At 33.4% G+C, this 14,336-nt stretch overlaps 1 protein-coding gene across 4 annotated transcripts in view; it reads right to left on the reverse strand.

Moving 5' to 3' along the window:
• The window catches only part of LOC141454032 (uncharacterized), a 403,048-nt gene that overhangs the window by 247,441 nt on the left and 141,271 nt on the right, over nucleotides 1-14,336 (reverse strand). For 3 of the 4 annotated variants that reach the window (XM_074127802.1, XM_074127805.1, XM_074127803.1), the window contains exon 2: nucleotides 8,819-8,947. In XM_074127802.1, the coding sequence (XP_073983903.1) occupies nucleotides 8,819-8,947 (129 nt within the window). Of the gene's footprint in view, nucleotides 1-1,972; nucleotides 2,150-8,818; nucleotides 8,948-14,336 lie in introns of those variants that run through there. The other variant, XM_074127806.1, reaches the window with a different exon arrangement.

Consider the following 14,336-nt stretch of genomic DNA (forward strand, 5'->3'; position numbering starts at 1 on the left):
GTTACTCATTAAAAACTGTCTCAGTTAGGGTTTTTTTGTGGAATTTTTACATGAAAGCTACAGTTCACAGGTGATTAACTTCAATTAAGTTGCAAGCAAATGGTTATTTTAGGTATAACTGGCTGGGCTAAAAGCTTTATGACGACATTGCCTTCTTAACACGCCATTCGCTGAGTAAAATAATATTTGGCTGAGTTTTAGTTTGAGTAATTTCAACCGCCAACCAAAAACCAATCAGGTTTGTACAGCAGAGATAATTGCACCATTCCGTATTTCCATTAATCAGCTGATAGTAATGTTAGGTTATAATTCTACCATATCAGCTGAATTTATAATAAAAAATTGCAAATTTAGAAAAAAATAATTATAATTAAAATTCCCATTGCTGTAGTTGTAAATTTTAAATCTCCTTAACAAAAACTTCCAGTTTAAAAAGTTAAGTATAAGGACTGAAAAAAAGTACACAAATCAGCACTATTTCATTCATTTTTCAGCTCGTAATTTCAGTCATTTAGAAATGTTCAAAAAGGTGATTGTTTTATTCAAATTGTATAACAATATCACTTAATTTTACTGCTTTAAATTGTCATTAATATTGTCTTTTCATAGACCCTTACGCTGGCCAATTTTCAAAATATGTATTTGGTTCAGTAAAGTAGCTTAACACTTAACTTAAATTCACTAGTGCTCATTTGACATAGACTTAGTACTCAATTAAAGGGACTATTACTGTTCATTATTTTTGGTGACTGACTCATTGTTTCAATAGGATGAAAAATTAATGCCAGTTTCAGTCCTATTTTGTATTTTTTTTATTATGCTGAGCTTTCAACCTAGGGACTAGGTCATCTTCAGGGCTAATTGACATGGAGTCCAAGAGCAGTCAAGACAGAAGACACGCCAATCTCTAATGATGTAAAATATTACATTGTCAATTAGCCCTGAAGATGACCTAGTCCCTAGGTTGAAAGCTCGGCATAATAAAAAAATACAAAATAGGACTGAAATTGGCATTTATTGTTTCATCCTATTGAAAGGGACTGTATTAAATTATCATTTAGAAATGAATTATTATTTCAAGTATTTATTTAATTGTTGTTAACTGTGTGTGTAGTTCGTCAAAAGTAATAGAAAGTAGAAAAATTAAAAATACGAGATCTTCCATTTTGTTGCGGGTCAAAGAGGGCGTGGTGTGATATACATGGATGGGGGGTGGGCGTGGTTTAATAAACAGTTCTCATTCCTGATTGGCACTGCAAACAACCTACTTTTCACACTTCCATTCTTCACTGTGATTGGCCAATTCTTTATTGTCAATTATTTCTATGAAAAATATATGTTTAATTTGTTTTACTAATTTTCCCTCCGTAGGTATTTAATGAAGAATCAAATTTTGTAATAAAAATAATTTTCTCAAAAAACAAAACATTTTTCTTGCCTAATGTCTTATTTTCTACACTAATAATGTAAGGGTAAACAGAAAATTGGGAATTATGGTTATTTTCTTGGGAAGTAGGTAAAAGAAAATTGTGGGTCATATTTCACCTATTTTTCCCCGCCATTTTTTATGTTTATTTGCAAAGGGTTGTTATTTAATGACTTTTAAAGGTTTAATGATTGATAGTTTGATACCTTTTATTACAATCAATCCAAGGTAAGTAGGTGCTACACTTTACTGAACAAATATCTTGTACTTCATGTACTATCATCGTGGCCAGCAGAACCCAGGTTTCCGTACACTTCCACGATAAATGTACCAAAAAATTACGAGAGAACGTGTGGCTTCAATACTTCAAGCACTTTCCCACCTCGCTGTCCTAAACAGTGACAGCTCACTGTCCTAAACAGTGTTGTTCTGCAACGAGAGAACTTTGAATGGAGGGCAAACAGTACACTATAAAAAGCTCCGGGCGTCAATAACCTCAGATGTTGTCGTGCCTTAAATTTAAAAAAAAAAATAATAATAAAATACCTGGAATAACAAGGCGAACATGAGAATTCATAATCCATCATATTTGCTGGAAAGTATATTTTTTGTGTGTAAATAAAGTTTCGAATCTTTAGCACAACTGAAAGATTTCCATGGATATCCATAAGAATGCACTACTAATACACTTAGAAGAATACAAAAAGAATTTGCAAAACATTATGCACTACCATTCAGCAATACTGAATGTCAAATACTGGCGGTGATACTAAAGAAAATAGCTAAATACGTGACAACCTTTAGGGTAGACGGACGCGGGAATGTATTTTTAACTCAAGCAAGGTCATCATGATTGTGCGAGGGTGAAGAGTATATTTAAATGTGCAACTGGTTCCGTAATTATTTTTAAACATGCATATACAGTATGCACATGTTTATAATGTATCTAAAGATTAAAAAAATTTTTTTTAGAGATTCCATTCACACAACTTAATCAAAAGAAGCCGAAGATAATTTCAATCGCTGTATCTTAGCTTTATTATTTAAAATACAGAGATAAAAATATTAGGAATGGAATTCTTCATTTAAACTTTATTTAAATCAAATGGTTAAAAAAAAGGTAAACAATTGTGCATTTGTAAGTTTCAATTTGCAACTTTTTGGAGAATTTGAGTCTATTTCAGCCTAAACGACCACACAACTTTATTTGACAGCCCTGAAATCCATATTACGAAAAGGGCCAGGTAAATTACTGGGAGCCACAATTTGGGTTCAACGAACTGGGAGGAAAACAGTTCTGGACTTCTCACACATTCACTCACTTATTCCTTAGTCAGGGAATAGAGAAAACTCTTCATTCCATCCTATGAAGGCTGGAGTACCTCAGGGAAGCATTCTTGGACTCATTCTATTCATAATATTGTTATGCGATCATTCAAACAATCCAAACACCTCTATCTTTACATACGTGGTGTGGCTATTAAATAACGAGACTGATGCTGCTACAGAAGAACTATGCATGCGCCAAATCCTAACGACCTGTCAGCTGTGCAGCCGTAAAGCCTTCTCTTTCGATTGCATCGTCTCACGTGTTTGTAGAGAAATCTGTCTGGCCGGAACCTGACGTGTTTGTGTAAGAGGTGTTAAGTTTCGTTTTGCCGAAAACAAGATACTACACATGTAGTAGAACAACGAATTGTCGTGAAATTTCACATGAAACTGGGTAAAACCGCTACTGAAACTTGATCTTCTATTAAAAGAAGTTTATGGCGATGAATGTTAATCACGTGCGCTAGTTTTTGAGTGGTTCAAGCGTTTCCAAGATGGCCGAGAAGACGTCGGAGAGGATGACCTCCCGGATCGCCCTTCCCCGTCCAAAACTGTTGAAAATATAGATTATAATTAATCAACATTACTACCGTGAGGTACTTGCTCAGCTCCGTGAAAGAGTAAGGGAAAAACGGCCCGATTTGTGGAAAAACAAGTCACGGGGTTCTCCAACAAGACAACGTGCCAGCTCACACTGCTTTTTCTGTCAAGACGTTTCTAGCCAAGTACAACATCCCAGTTTTAGGCCATCCGCCTTATTCACCTGACCTGGCCCCATGTGTTTATCTGTTCCCCCAAAGTCAAATCTGCATTAAAAGAAACACGATTTCAGTCCGTTGAAGCTATGAAAGAAAAAGTGGCACGCATCATGTAGGAGCTCACAGAAAAAGACTTCTAGCACTGTTTCGAACAATGGTAAATTCGCATGGAGCGTTGTAGGGATAGGGGAGGGGTGTATATTGAAGGTGATAATAACTAAATATGTATAAATTTAAAATAAAATGTTTTACAGCAATAGTCTCGTTATTTAATAGCCACACCTCGTTTTGTGGTAACTGCGCCAATAGTATTAAATTTTAATAAAGTTATTGAAAAACAAATAGCATGACTAAAACGCAATTCCAGAAAAAAAAAATAATTATTTAACTAACAGTGTACTACTATCATCAAAAGTAATTTTTACTTAAACATGACTACAGCATTGCAGTACTAAATTTTGAAATTTAAGTATCGTTGAGATCGAAAGCATCCTCTATTGCCCTACAAAATAAATTTAACATTTAACGCTGGCCTCAAATTCTCTGTTACAACTGTTTTACGTTCATAAAACTTCATTTGGGAATAGGGATGCAAGCTTTTCATCTTTTACTAAGTAATTAACTCCAAAATTCAAAATAGTTATGATCGCCAAAGAAATTCTCTCACTATTATCAGCTGCTATCAAATAATTCAACTTTTGATCAGTCTAAAATTGAGTACAGCTAACAATTTACTGATCTACAACCAAAAGTGTTATTGTGAATGAAGAACTTAACTATATCAACAACTGGACGATAAGTTTTTATCTTATCAAGTGAGAGGGCAGTAAAAAATGAAGGCTAAACAGTGGGAGTAATCTCTAATGATTAGAGAGTCTGCTGCAGCCTGAGATTCAAGCGGGTACATACTTGATGAAATACAAAACTATCTATACTATTAATAAAAAGAAGATTTATAATTTTAGATGCATAAAAACCGATAGCAATGGCGTAATGGTAGGTTATAAATTACCTGTTACCGATATAAGATCTAAGATTACTTAGCAAGCCTTGCAGGAATTGCAGGTAGATTACAATAACGGCAACAAGAGTGCATTTTATAGGTCTAAATTATGCAAATGCTCATGGTTCAAAGGACAGGCTATGAGATAAAGAGTTTTTAAGGCAATAAGTAGGTTGAGATCTAATTACATAGTTTTTGGCTGTACAGGATATCCTGTACAGAATCAATGAGAGTTCTTTACTGTTCTGTGCAGTGTGCAATGAAGAAGAAGAATTGAAACATACAATAAGGATATGCCCTCGCTGTACAAGAGAATGAAAGGAAAATACTTTATACAAGGACTCAGAGGCAGCCTTTGGGTACGTGGGCATGGATCTTCTAAAGCAATACTTCTGTACTTCAACTCATAGTAGGATTTACCAATAAATAGGAGTGTTCTTGAATCGGGGGAACCAGAAAGGAGGATGCGACTAGAGGACTCGAAGCCAAGAACATAGTGTATGTTACTGTGGGGAGGTAAACAAGTATCGGTGTGTAGCAGCATTAGGGTGAGTAGATGCAAATAGGTGGCCTTTTGACCCTAAGAAAGCGATATGTTAGATTTTACATAGCAAAAAATCGAAAATCGGCACGAATACAATACTTTCGGTAACTGTAGTACAAGAAGCGGGAATAGAAATTGAATGTATTGTTGAGGAAGCATGGAAAGATTTCATTTAATTACTAACATATTCCCACAAGACAGCTAGCATTACATGAAGTTAAAATGAAATAGTAAAGAACAGATTGCATACATATTAAGCATTTTCTAACAAACTTGAATGTGAGAAATGTTTCTAAATATTCGATGGCGGCGGTTGTGGATTTGGGGGCGGAAGGAATACTATGAAGGCGGGCTGTGTCTATTTATTTCCCAAGCCTGCTCTCCATCTCTCAAATAGATAACATTCTTGCCACTCACTAATCTTGGCGTCCCGTTTTTTGAATCAACAGTTTTATTAAGAATTTTTGTAGTCATTCCTCTGTTAAATTTTTTAAGAAATATTTAATTTTAGATGAGTGTTTCAAAAAAGAAATATAATCTGTATTCAGTTTTTTAACTGAACAGTCAATCAAGCTACTTTGGCCCAAAGCTTTTCCCATAACTTCGGCCAGAAACAGAAAAATACAAAAGGAATAGATCATTCCATGGATTCCGATTACTTTTAAAAAAACTTGCGCTACAAGGACATTTAAAGGAAGTATAAAGATATAATAACCTTTATAGTAGGTTAGTATAAAGGTTTGAAATTTAAAAGGATTTGAAAACCCTTTAAAATTCTACCTTCTATATCTCATTAACTGTTGTCATTAGAACGATACAATTTATACCAGTTATAGAACTAACTTTTCTTAACAATTGGGTAAAGAATTCATTGAATTCTGAACAATACGAAGAGAGATACAAAGGTTTGAAATTTAAAAGGATTTGAAAACCTCTAAAATTCTACCTTCTATATCTCATTAACTGTTGTCATTAGAACGATACAATTTATACCAGTTATAGAACTAACTTTTCTTAACAATTAGGTAAAGAATTCATTGAATTCTGAACAATACGAAGAGAGATACAAAGGTTTGAAATTTAAAAGGATTTGAAAACCTCTAAAATTCTACCTTCTATATCTCATTAACTGTTGTCATTAGAACGATACAATTTATACTAGTTATAGAACTAACTTTTCTTAACAATTGAGTAAAGAATTCATTGAATTCTGAACAATACGAAGAGAGAAGCAAAGGTTTGAAATTTGAAGAGATTTGAAAACCTCTAAAATTCTGCCTTCTATATCTCATTAACTGTTGTCTTTAGAACGATACAATTTATACCAGTTATAGAACTAACTTTTCTTAACAATTGGGTAAAGAATTCATTGAATTCTGAACAATACGAAGAGAGAAGCAAAGGTTTGAAATTTGAAGAGATTTGAAAACCTCTAAAATTCTACCTTCTATATCTCATTAACTGTTGTCATTAGAACGATACAATTTATACCAGTTATAGAACTAACTTTTCTTAACAATTGAGTAAAGAATTCATTAATTTCTGAACAATACGAAGAGAGAAGCAAAGGTTTGAAATTTGAAGAGATTTGAAAACCTCTAAAATTCTACCTTCTATATCTCATTAACTGTTGTCATTAGAACGATACAATTTATACCAGTTATAGAACTAACTTTTCTTAACAATTGGGTAAAGAATTCATTGAATTCTGAACAATACGAAGAGAGATACAAAGGTTTGTTTAAAAGGATTTGAAAACCTCTAAAATTCTACCTTCTATATCTCATTAACTGTTGTCATTAGAACGATACAATTTATACCAGTTATAGAACTAACTTTTCTTAACAATTGGGTAAAGAATTCATTGAATTCTGAACAATACGAAGAGAGATACAAAGGTTTGTTTAAAAGGATTTGAAAACCTCTAAAATTCTACCTTCTATATCTCATTAACTGTTGTCTTTAGAACGATACAATTTATACCAGATATAGAGTTAACTTTTCTTAACAATTGGGTAAAGAATTCATTGAATACTGGACAACCAACTTTATATGTTACAAAAAGCGGGTTTTTCAAAAGGCGTCAATTTGAAATTCAAAATTTGAGATTTCTGCAATTGCCCTTTTTTTAGTTATAGTGCGTTCTCACTATAAGCAATGCTAACCACAAATTTTAACTAATTTTAGCACATTTCAACGATAAAATCAAATCAAAGTTAATGTAAGAACGGAAATGTCAACTCACAAATGCATATTGATATCTAAATTAGGAAAAATTATTTATTTCTATAGAAATGACTGCCTAAGAGAAACATATTGGCAAGGATCCAAATTGGGAGGAAGCTGATGCACCGAAACTCATTTCAAGAGATAATTTATAAATAATACAGACTAGCCATCCATTCATAGATCCAAGCACCACTCATCTTAAGCGTTCCACCTCTCCTCCAATATCTATCTAACATCTCTAATACTTCCCCTTTAATTATTAGACTATATAATAACTTACTTCAATAATGTTTCGCCAATCTTTATTTTGGAATTTGAATTGGAGTTTAAAGTGATGCCTTAATGTCCAGCTTCCGTTGTGACTTGGATTTGGGCGGACACAGCAAACTGCTTCCAAGTAAATTTCTTATATTAACACTGAATAAAAAATCAAGGCTAAGGCTGGAAATTGAACTGAGGACACACTAAATCTCGCTTTTAGGGTCTCCGGATCTAAATTCGAATTTATTAATTTTTAATATCTCTTAACCTCTAATAATAAATCACCAATCTAATTTGGTACACTAAAAGATTATTGCTGGCGTCAATTTCGATGCCCAATAAGCGTTCTTGAACTTAGTTTCTTGCTATACAATTTTTCATTTAACGGAACAAACAAGTAATAATCGCCTATTTTTTTCAGGCGATGTTTAACGACCAACTACCAATTAGGTGTTGTGGACAGGGGCGGAAGCACATACTTTATTATTAACAAATAAAAAGTAGCTTTACGCGAGATTTGAACTGGGGATCTCCCACTTACAAAGCCACGCTTCTTAACCAACAGACCAACACCTGCACCAAATCTTTTATACTCGTAGAACAGTTAGTAAAAAGTAAATGTACGCAAATATTCTACAATAGATCTTCAAATAGTTTCTTAAATTCACGATTTTCAAAAAGTAAGTTTTGTAGATTCTTACTGCTACTGATAAAACAACAACTGTCCTCCGTCTAAAGAGTCAGTCACACAAGCTTCGAAAAAGTAATGATATAACGTTCCCTACTTAATCTTCAACTATCAAAGGAGTAGTGATAATGAAAGTGCGGTTTGATCGTTTACAGGCCTAGAACGCTCTTAGTAATTAAACATCGCCTAATCAAAGCTCTGTTTTAGAAAGTAATCTCTCCAGAAGTGCCCATCTTTCTTGATATCAGGCCAGCATTCAGGTTGTAGTAGTCAAGGACATAACTAGAGAGTAAAAAATAAGATTTCGGTCCATATCTGTTAACTAATCAGTTGGAAGGTTACTCCTTTGGTTACAATTAGATGTAACCTTTCATAAAATGAACATCACCCAAGAGTGTTCGAAAAGTCATACTAATACATTTCTTTTGAATGCTCCGGGCGCTAAAGGCCTCAGATGTTGACGCGCCTTAAATAATTCAGCTAGACCCCCTAGCTATGAAAAGTTGATTTACTGTAAACCATTCTTTATTGGACATTCTTAGAGAAGCGCATCGGGGAGAGTATGCAAATAGCTAGCTACCTGGGCGAGGTGGAGACCCTAATCTTCTCCACGGCGGTGTCCAGCTGGACGGATGTCGGCTCGATTATGATACTCTTCACTGCTCTCCTGCCATTGTTGTTATTGTTGCTGACCGGGCCTCCGTTAGCCCTGAAACCCAAAAAAACACACATAAATTTAATTATTCAGGCCCACTTTAACTATACATTTATTATGAATGTCCATACAGAGAAATGCTAATTATTTACATAACAGAATAGGATTTCAACTTGAGATATGCAAATATTTTATTGCAAATTCCATTTAGTGTTTCGTTTAAAAGATCGATTTAAAACCAGAAATTAATTTTCAAAAAAGAAGAAAGAAATGCCAGACATAAATAAAGAAAAAAGAGTTACAGTATGCGCATCTTCCAGAGAGCTTTTTAGGCTGATGGTTGCTGCAAGAAAGAATGAGACAACAGGAAATCTAAAATTCTAGATTACATTTTTGTAAAACATGCAGAAATCGGAAGTACTTCAATTCTTTTTTTGGCGGAGATTTTTTTTTTTTTTTTTTTTAACAGAATGTACGTACTAACAAAGGAAATGAATAAAATATTTGTTGAAAGATGAATGAACATGTAACCTGACCAGACAGGAAGTGACCCCGTTACAAATTTTAAAAGCGGCACCTGACGCCATGTAACCTTTCATGTGGTTAATAAAATACATTCCCTGGTAATATATTTATAGTCGAATTATACGGTTTCAGCTCACCAACACACTGACAAAGAAACTGGAAAATTATTTATTTATTTAATTTATGTGCAATACTTTTTGGATTTTAGGACTTTAGCCTGGAGTTTGGTTGTCCTAAAACAGTGCTTCCCAACCTATGTGCCGCGGCTACGCTACGCTAGACGTGTGCCATGGTAAAAATTGAAAAAAATTAAAATGGCGTTGCATTAAAATTAATTATAAATTAAAATAGTACAACCTCATATTCCTATAATGAAATAAAACACAAAATGATGCGGAAACACCATTAGTTTCTAAACAAAACGAGCCTAACGCTCAAATTGAAACACTTTCACGGTACTTGCAAAGCCAGCCGTCGCATTAAACACACTGTTAGTCACTTGACTAGTAACTGTTGACTAAATTAGTAAAATATGTCATAGCTTTCGTTCTTCTTTACTGACTGTTTAGTTTTTGTAACTTTAATCTCATTTAGAGGGGCTTTTAATCACTTTCTTTTAGTTAGAGATTTACAATTTTTACATGAATTAAAGGCACTTCTTGACATCAATAATGGGCATTAAAATAAAGAATTTCTTTGTTACTAGATTCATTGCTACTGTATACATGTAGTTAATTGTATTGACAGAGAACGGTAAAGACGGGCGAATGATTGGGTTTGTTATTAATGTTAAAGTCTGCCACGAAAACTTGTATTTTTGTAGGATTGTAATAGAGTTGTTATTACAGCACTAGTTGGGCATAATACGTCATTTTACGAGTATTATGTATCTCAATACTCTGCGATTATGTGTCTCAATATTACAATACTCTGCGAAGTAGGAGATTTAATCGAATATGATGGACAGCAGCATATCTACAAAATATGAGACCACAAATAAACAAAAAAGGAAGAGAAAGAATCGAACTAGTTTAGTATTTATTTATTTAAAATGAGTACAAATCTCGTAAAATGAAATGGGAGCATTTCAGTTGCAGTGTGCCGTTTACTGTTTGGTATCTGACTTGCCATGATCAGAAAAAGGTTGGGAAGCTGTCCTAAAATAATAATTATCATTAAACACAATATAAAAGAAATTACAAATATGTTTCTAGTCGATTCCCTAAGTCGAAAGCTTGGCAAAAGTGCATGAAAAAATTGTGACTGAAATTGGCAACGATCTTTCTACCTTTTGGATTAATAAATCAGTCACTAAACAACGATAAACAATACTCTGCGAAGTAGGAGATTTAATCGAATATGATGGACAGCAGCATATCTACAAAATATGAGACCACAAATAAACAAAAAAGGAAGAGAAAGAATCGAACTAGTTTAGTATTTATTTATTTAAAAAAAATAAAATAAACCAGCTAACAATCGATTAATAGGAATTTTCTTAATATTTAACAAACTTAAAAATAAAATTAATTTGATATTTAGAATAAATAGTTTACCATAGTGTCCCAGAATCGGTTGAAACCTTCCACAGTTATATAAGCTTGATCTAATAAACGTATGAGTCTGAGAGATATACAGTCTGAGAGACATTAGCATGGAGTACATATATTAGCGCTGTCTAAAACCATTGAAAGTATAGCCATTGAAGTATAATTTGAAACTGTTTGAAAAATTAAAACATATGTCTCTAAGTTCACTCAGCTTTGGCGTGTAACTTTAATCGCAGTAAACTAAATCTCTTAGATAAGGCACACACGGAAAGGGTTGTAACTTGAGCGGTATAATTTTTTATTGGAACCTATTTTAGTAACAGGGCAATGAATGTATGTCCTTATTGATAAAGTACCGAAGCAACATCTAAAATTTCGAAACCTAACACACGAATAATGCATCAGTAAACAGTGCATCTGGTAATTTTTAAAAATCACTGTCGACACAGAAGTCCTGTACTTTTAATAGATAACTCTGTTAGAGTGCAGTAAATTTCTTTCAAAATAATCAAAATATATCTGAGAAGTAAATAACAAATCTGATGATAATACCAAACTACATTTCTCTGACCGAAATCTTTAAAGTTCTAATACTTTTTTTTAAAAAAAACACGGATTTTTCAAACCAATTCAACTTAAAGTTCTTAAAAACGCACATTAAACAAAGATATGACACTAAAGTGGGAGTGCATAGCTATCTAGAACTGTCCCAAAACTAGAAAAAAATTGTTCAAAAAACTGTTAAAGAACTACACGCATGCACTATGATAAAATCAGAAAAGCTATTCTAAAGAAAACAGAAAATAAAAAAAGGAAAAATCCGAGTAAAGTGGTTCTTGAAAGATTTCCTTCGAACTGGGAAATCCAGCAACTCATTTAATTAATCCTAATAGAAAGGTTAGGATCATACATAATCTTTTTTACTGGAAAATCTAAACCCCCCCTTTCAAAAATAGAAATATACAAAAAAGTGGGGTAAAAGGGCATCCTGTTTTATGATTTTCCCTGTAGATAGAGCCGTATATGAACCGTTCTAGGTGGAAATGACAGAGAAGTGGTATAGGTGGTTTAGAATTGGAATATGGAAATTGACAAGGTACAGGAAGGGCTTGTTCTAGGGAGACGTATGTCTGAGAACACTTTTTTTTTGGACTCAGAAAGTCTCGGACGTATACTCCGAAAGTTCGGTACAGAAAATTTGTAATACTTTCGCCTCCTTATCTTCTCCTTCTTCATTGGATTCCACATTCCACTCTGGACAGTTCTACATAACGTCCTAAGAGTCATAGAAAGCAGAAAATAAATAGTATTTATAATTTTATCCACGGTAGAACGCATCTTGGAATCAGCAAGTGCAGTAAGAGACAGACTGAAGTCTGAAACAAGTCAGGGTTACAACATTCTAAATTCTAAATTTACAATCAATAACTAAATTTAGAAAGTCACAGTTTTCCTACAAATAAAAGAAATCAACCGTAGACAAGACGATGTAGTTATTTTAAGAGATTTCTGCTCGTTAAAGTTTAGAAAATGCTGACACCTCCTCAGTCTGTCACTTATTTCTTGAAAAGTAAAACAAGTCTAATGTGGGTCGCGTCAACTATGTTCAAAGGTTGCAGAACTCAATGTAGAATACTTGAAGAAGTTGTGAAAAGTTTATTTTCAAACGGCCATCCGTCAAAGTAAAGTATCTAAGAGAAACGACTTCCTTGTACTCTCTATATATCGCCATCTTCAACATTCATTCCTCCTCAAGGAGGTGTTACGTCTTAAACCATTCTTACTGTACAGTGTCTCCTTGTATAATTTCAAAACGTCTCGACATTTAACGTTAAATTTATACAAATGCACTCAGTTAAGATAATTTAATGAGCTTTAATCTGTTATAAAAACAGAATTTAACAAAAATCTTGTACTATTTTATCAGAAATCCCAATGGCCCATATTATGTACAATTAATAAAATGTTAAATAGAATAGTGTTAATTTTAAAAAATAACTATTATCAATTATCAATTAAGGAATTTCATGACATCGATTTTTGTTGTTTGACAGCATCGTCTAGCCTGGAGGACGAGATACCATCCACAGTGGTGTAGTATGCGGCAACTGATTGCGTTACAATGCAGCATCCTAGATCCTAGACAGGAGGGGAATGATTCTCTCAGCTGTATGTATACCCCACTTTGTGACCTTGACACTGGCTGGCTGCTCTAAATAGCCCCACCATATCAACCAAATACTTTCATATAGCTCTTTTTTAGTTATTTACGAATAAGAACAAACTTCATTTTAATTTATTTATTTCTATTTAAACTCTATTTATCACTGTACACATCGTTAAATTTGTTTGGTTGTTTTGGCGTTTTGGCGAGGCCATCTCTCTCGGTAACTCCAACAAAAAAGTTTCGATTAATTTTTTCAGAATTAGATTTCACAAGCTTCGATTCACTAAATCAAGATAGATTCACCCTTACAATCACTTTTAACCGTGTTGGTAACTCACTAGACCTACATAGGACCACCTTATACTCTCATTTTACAATGGTTGAATAACGTTTTCTAAACTTCCCTTTAGATATTTTAAGGTTTTACTACCTCTAAGTATTTGATACTAAATTTATAACCAAACTTCCGAGAAGATAGTAAATCAATACACCGGAAAAGCCATTTTAAAGAAAGGCTTTTCCTGTAATTTACTATGAATTCGCAAGGAGGATTCATTTGAAGCTGATCTAACGGCGTACTTAAGCTTAAATATCAGTTTGGTTGTAATTTTTTCTTAATAGTTTGGTTCAGAGGGAATATGTCGCATCCAATCAACATTATTATTAATTTGATCTCTTTTATCTTTTTATCATGCAATTCTCAGTTACAATAAAATTCTGTTATATTCGTAAATTATGGTAAGGAAAAATCATGTCCAAGAGATTCTTTTCATGAGAAATTAAAGTGAAGCTGTCGAATATTGGCGATAACTACTCGAAAACGATCTTAACTTACGAAAAATTTCTTGAAAATTGAGAATGATGTTTTTGAATAATTTTTTCGGTTACACAATGCGGATAGAGAAGATATTTTATTGTATTTCTCACTTATCAATGTTTCCCGTGAGTTGGCAACTCTTACTTGTTACTTTTCCAGTGAACTATCTATTATGGTTATTTGTTTTACAGATTTCAATGATAAAAATCCTATTGAACATGGAGCTCCCACCAAACACTTACTCGAGAGATGCTTCAATAGAGACGACATCAGAACTTATTCCAAAGACCAGATTGTGATAATCCTCAAACACTCTCCTCAACTATATATTGAGATGTGGACAAAAGTAGTCAACCTTACAATTTTTGGAGAAGGTCTTCGGGA

Source organism: Rhodnius prolixus, unplaced genomic scaffold (genome assembly GCF_049639745.1).
Source record: "Rhodnius prolixus isolate KJV_2025 unplaced genomic scaffold, Rpr scaffold_9, whole genome shotgun sequence".
NCBI lineage: Eukaryota > Metazoa > Arthropoda > Insecta > Hemiptera > Reduviidae > Rhodnius > Rhodnius prolixus.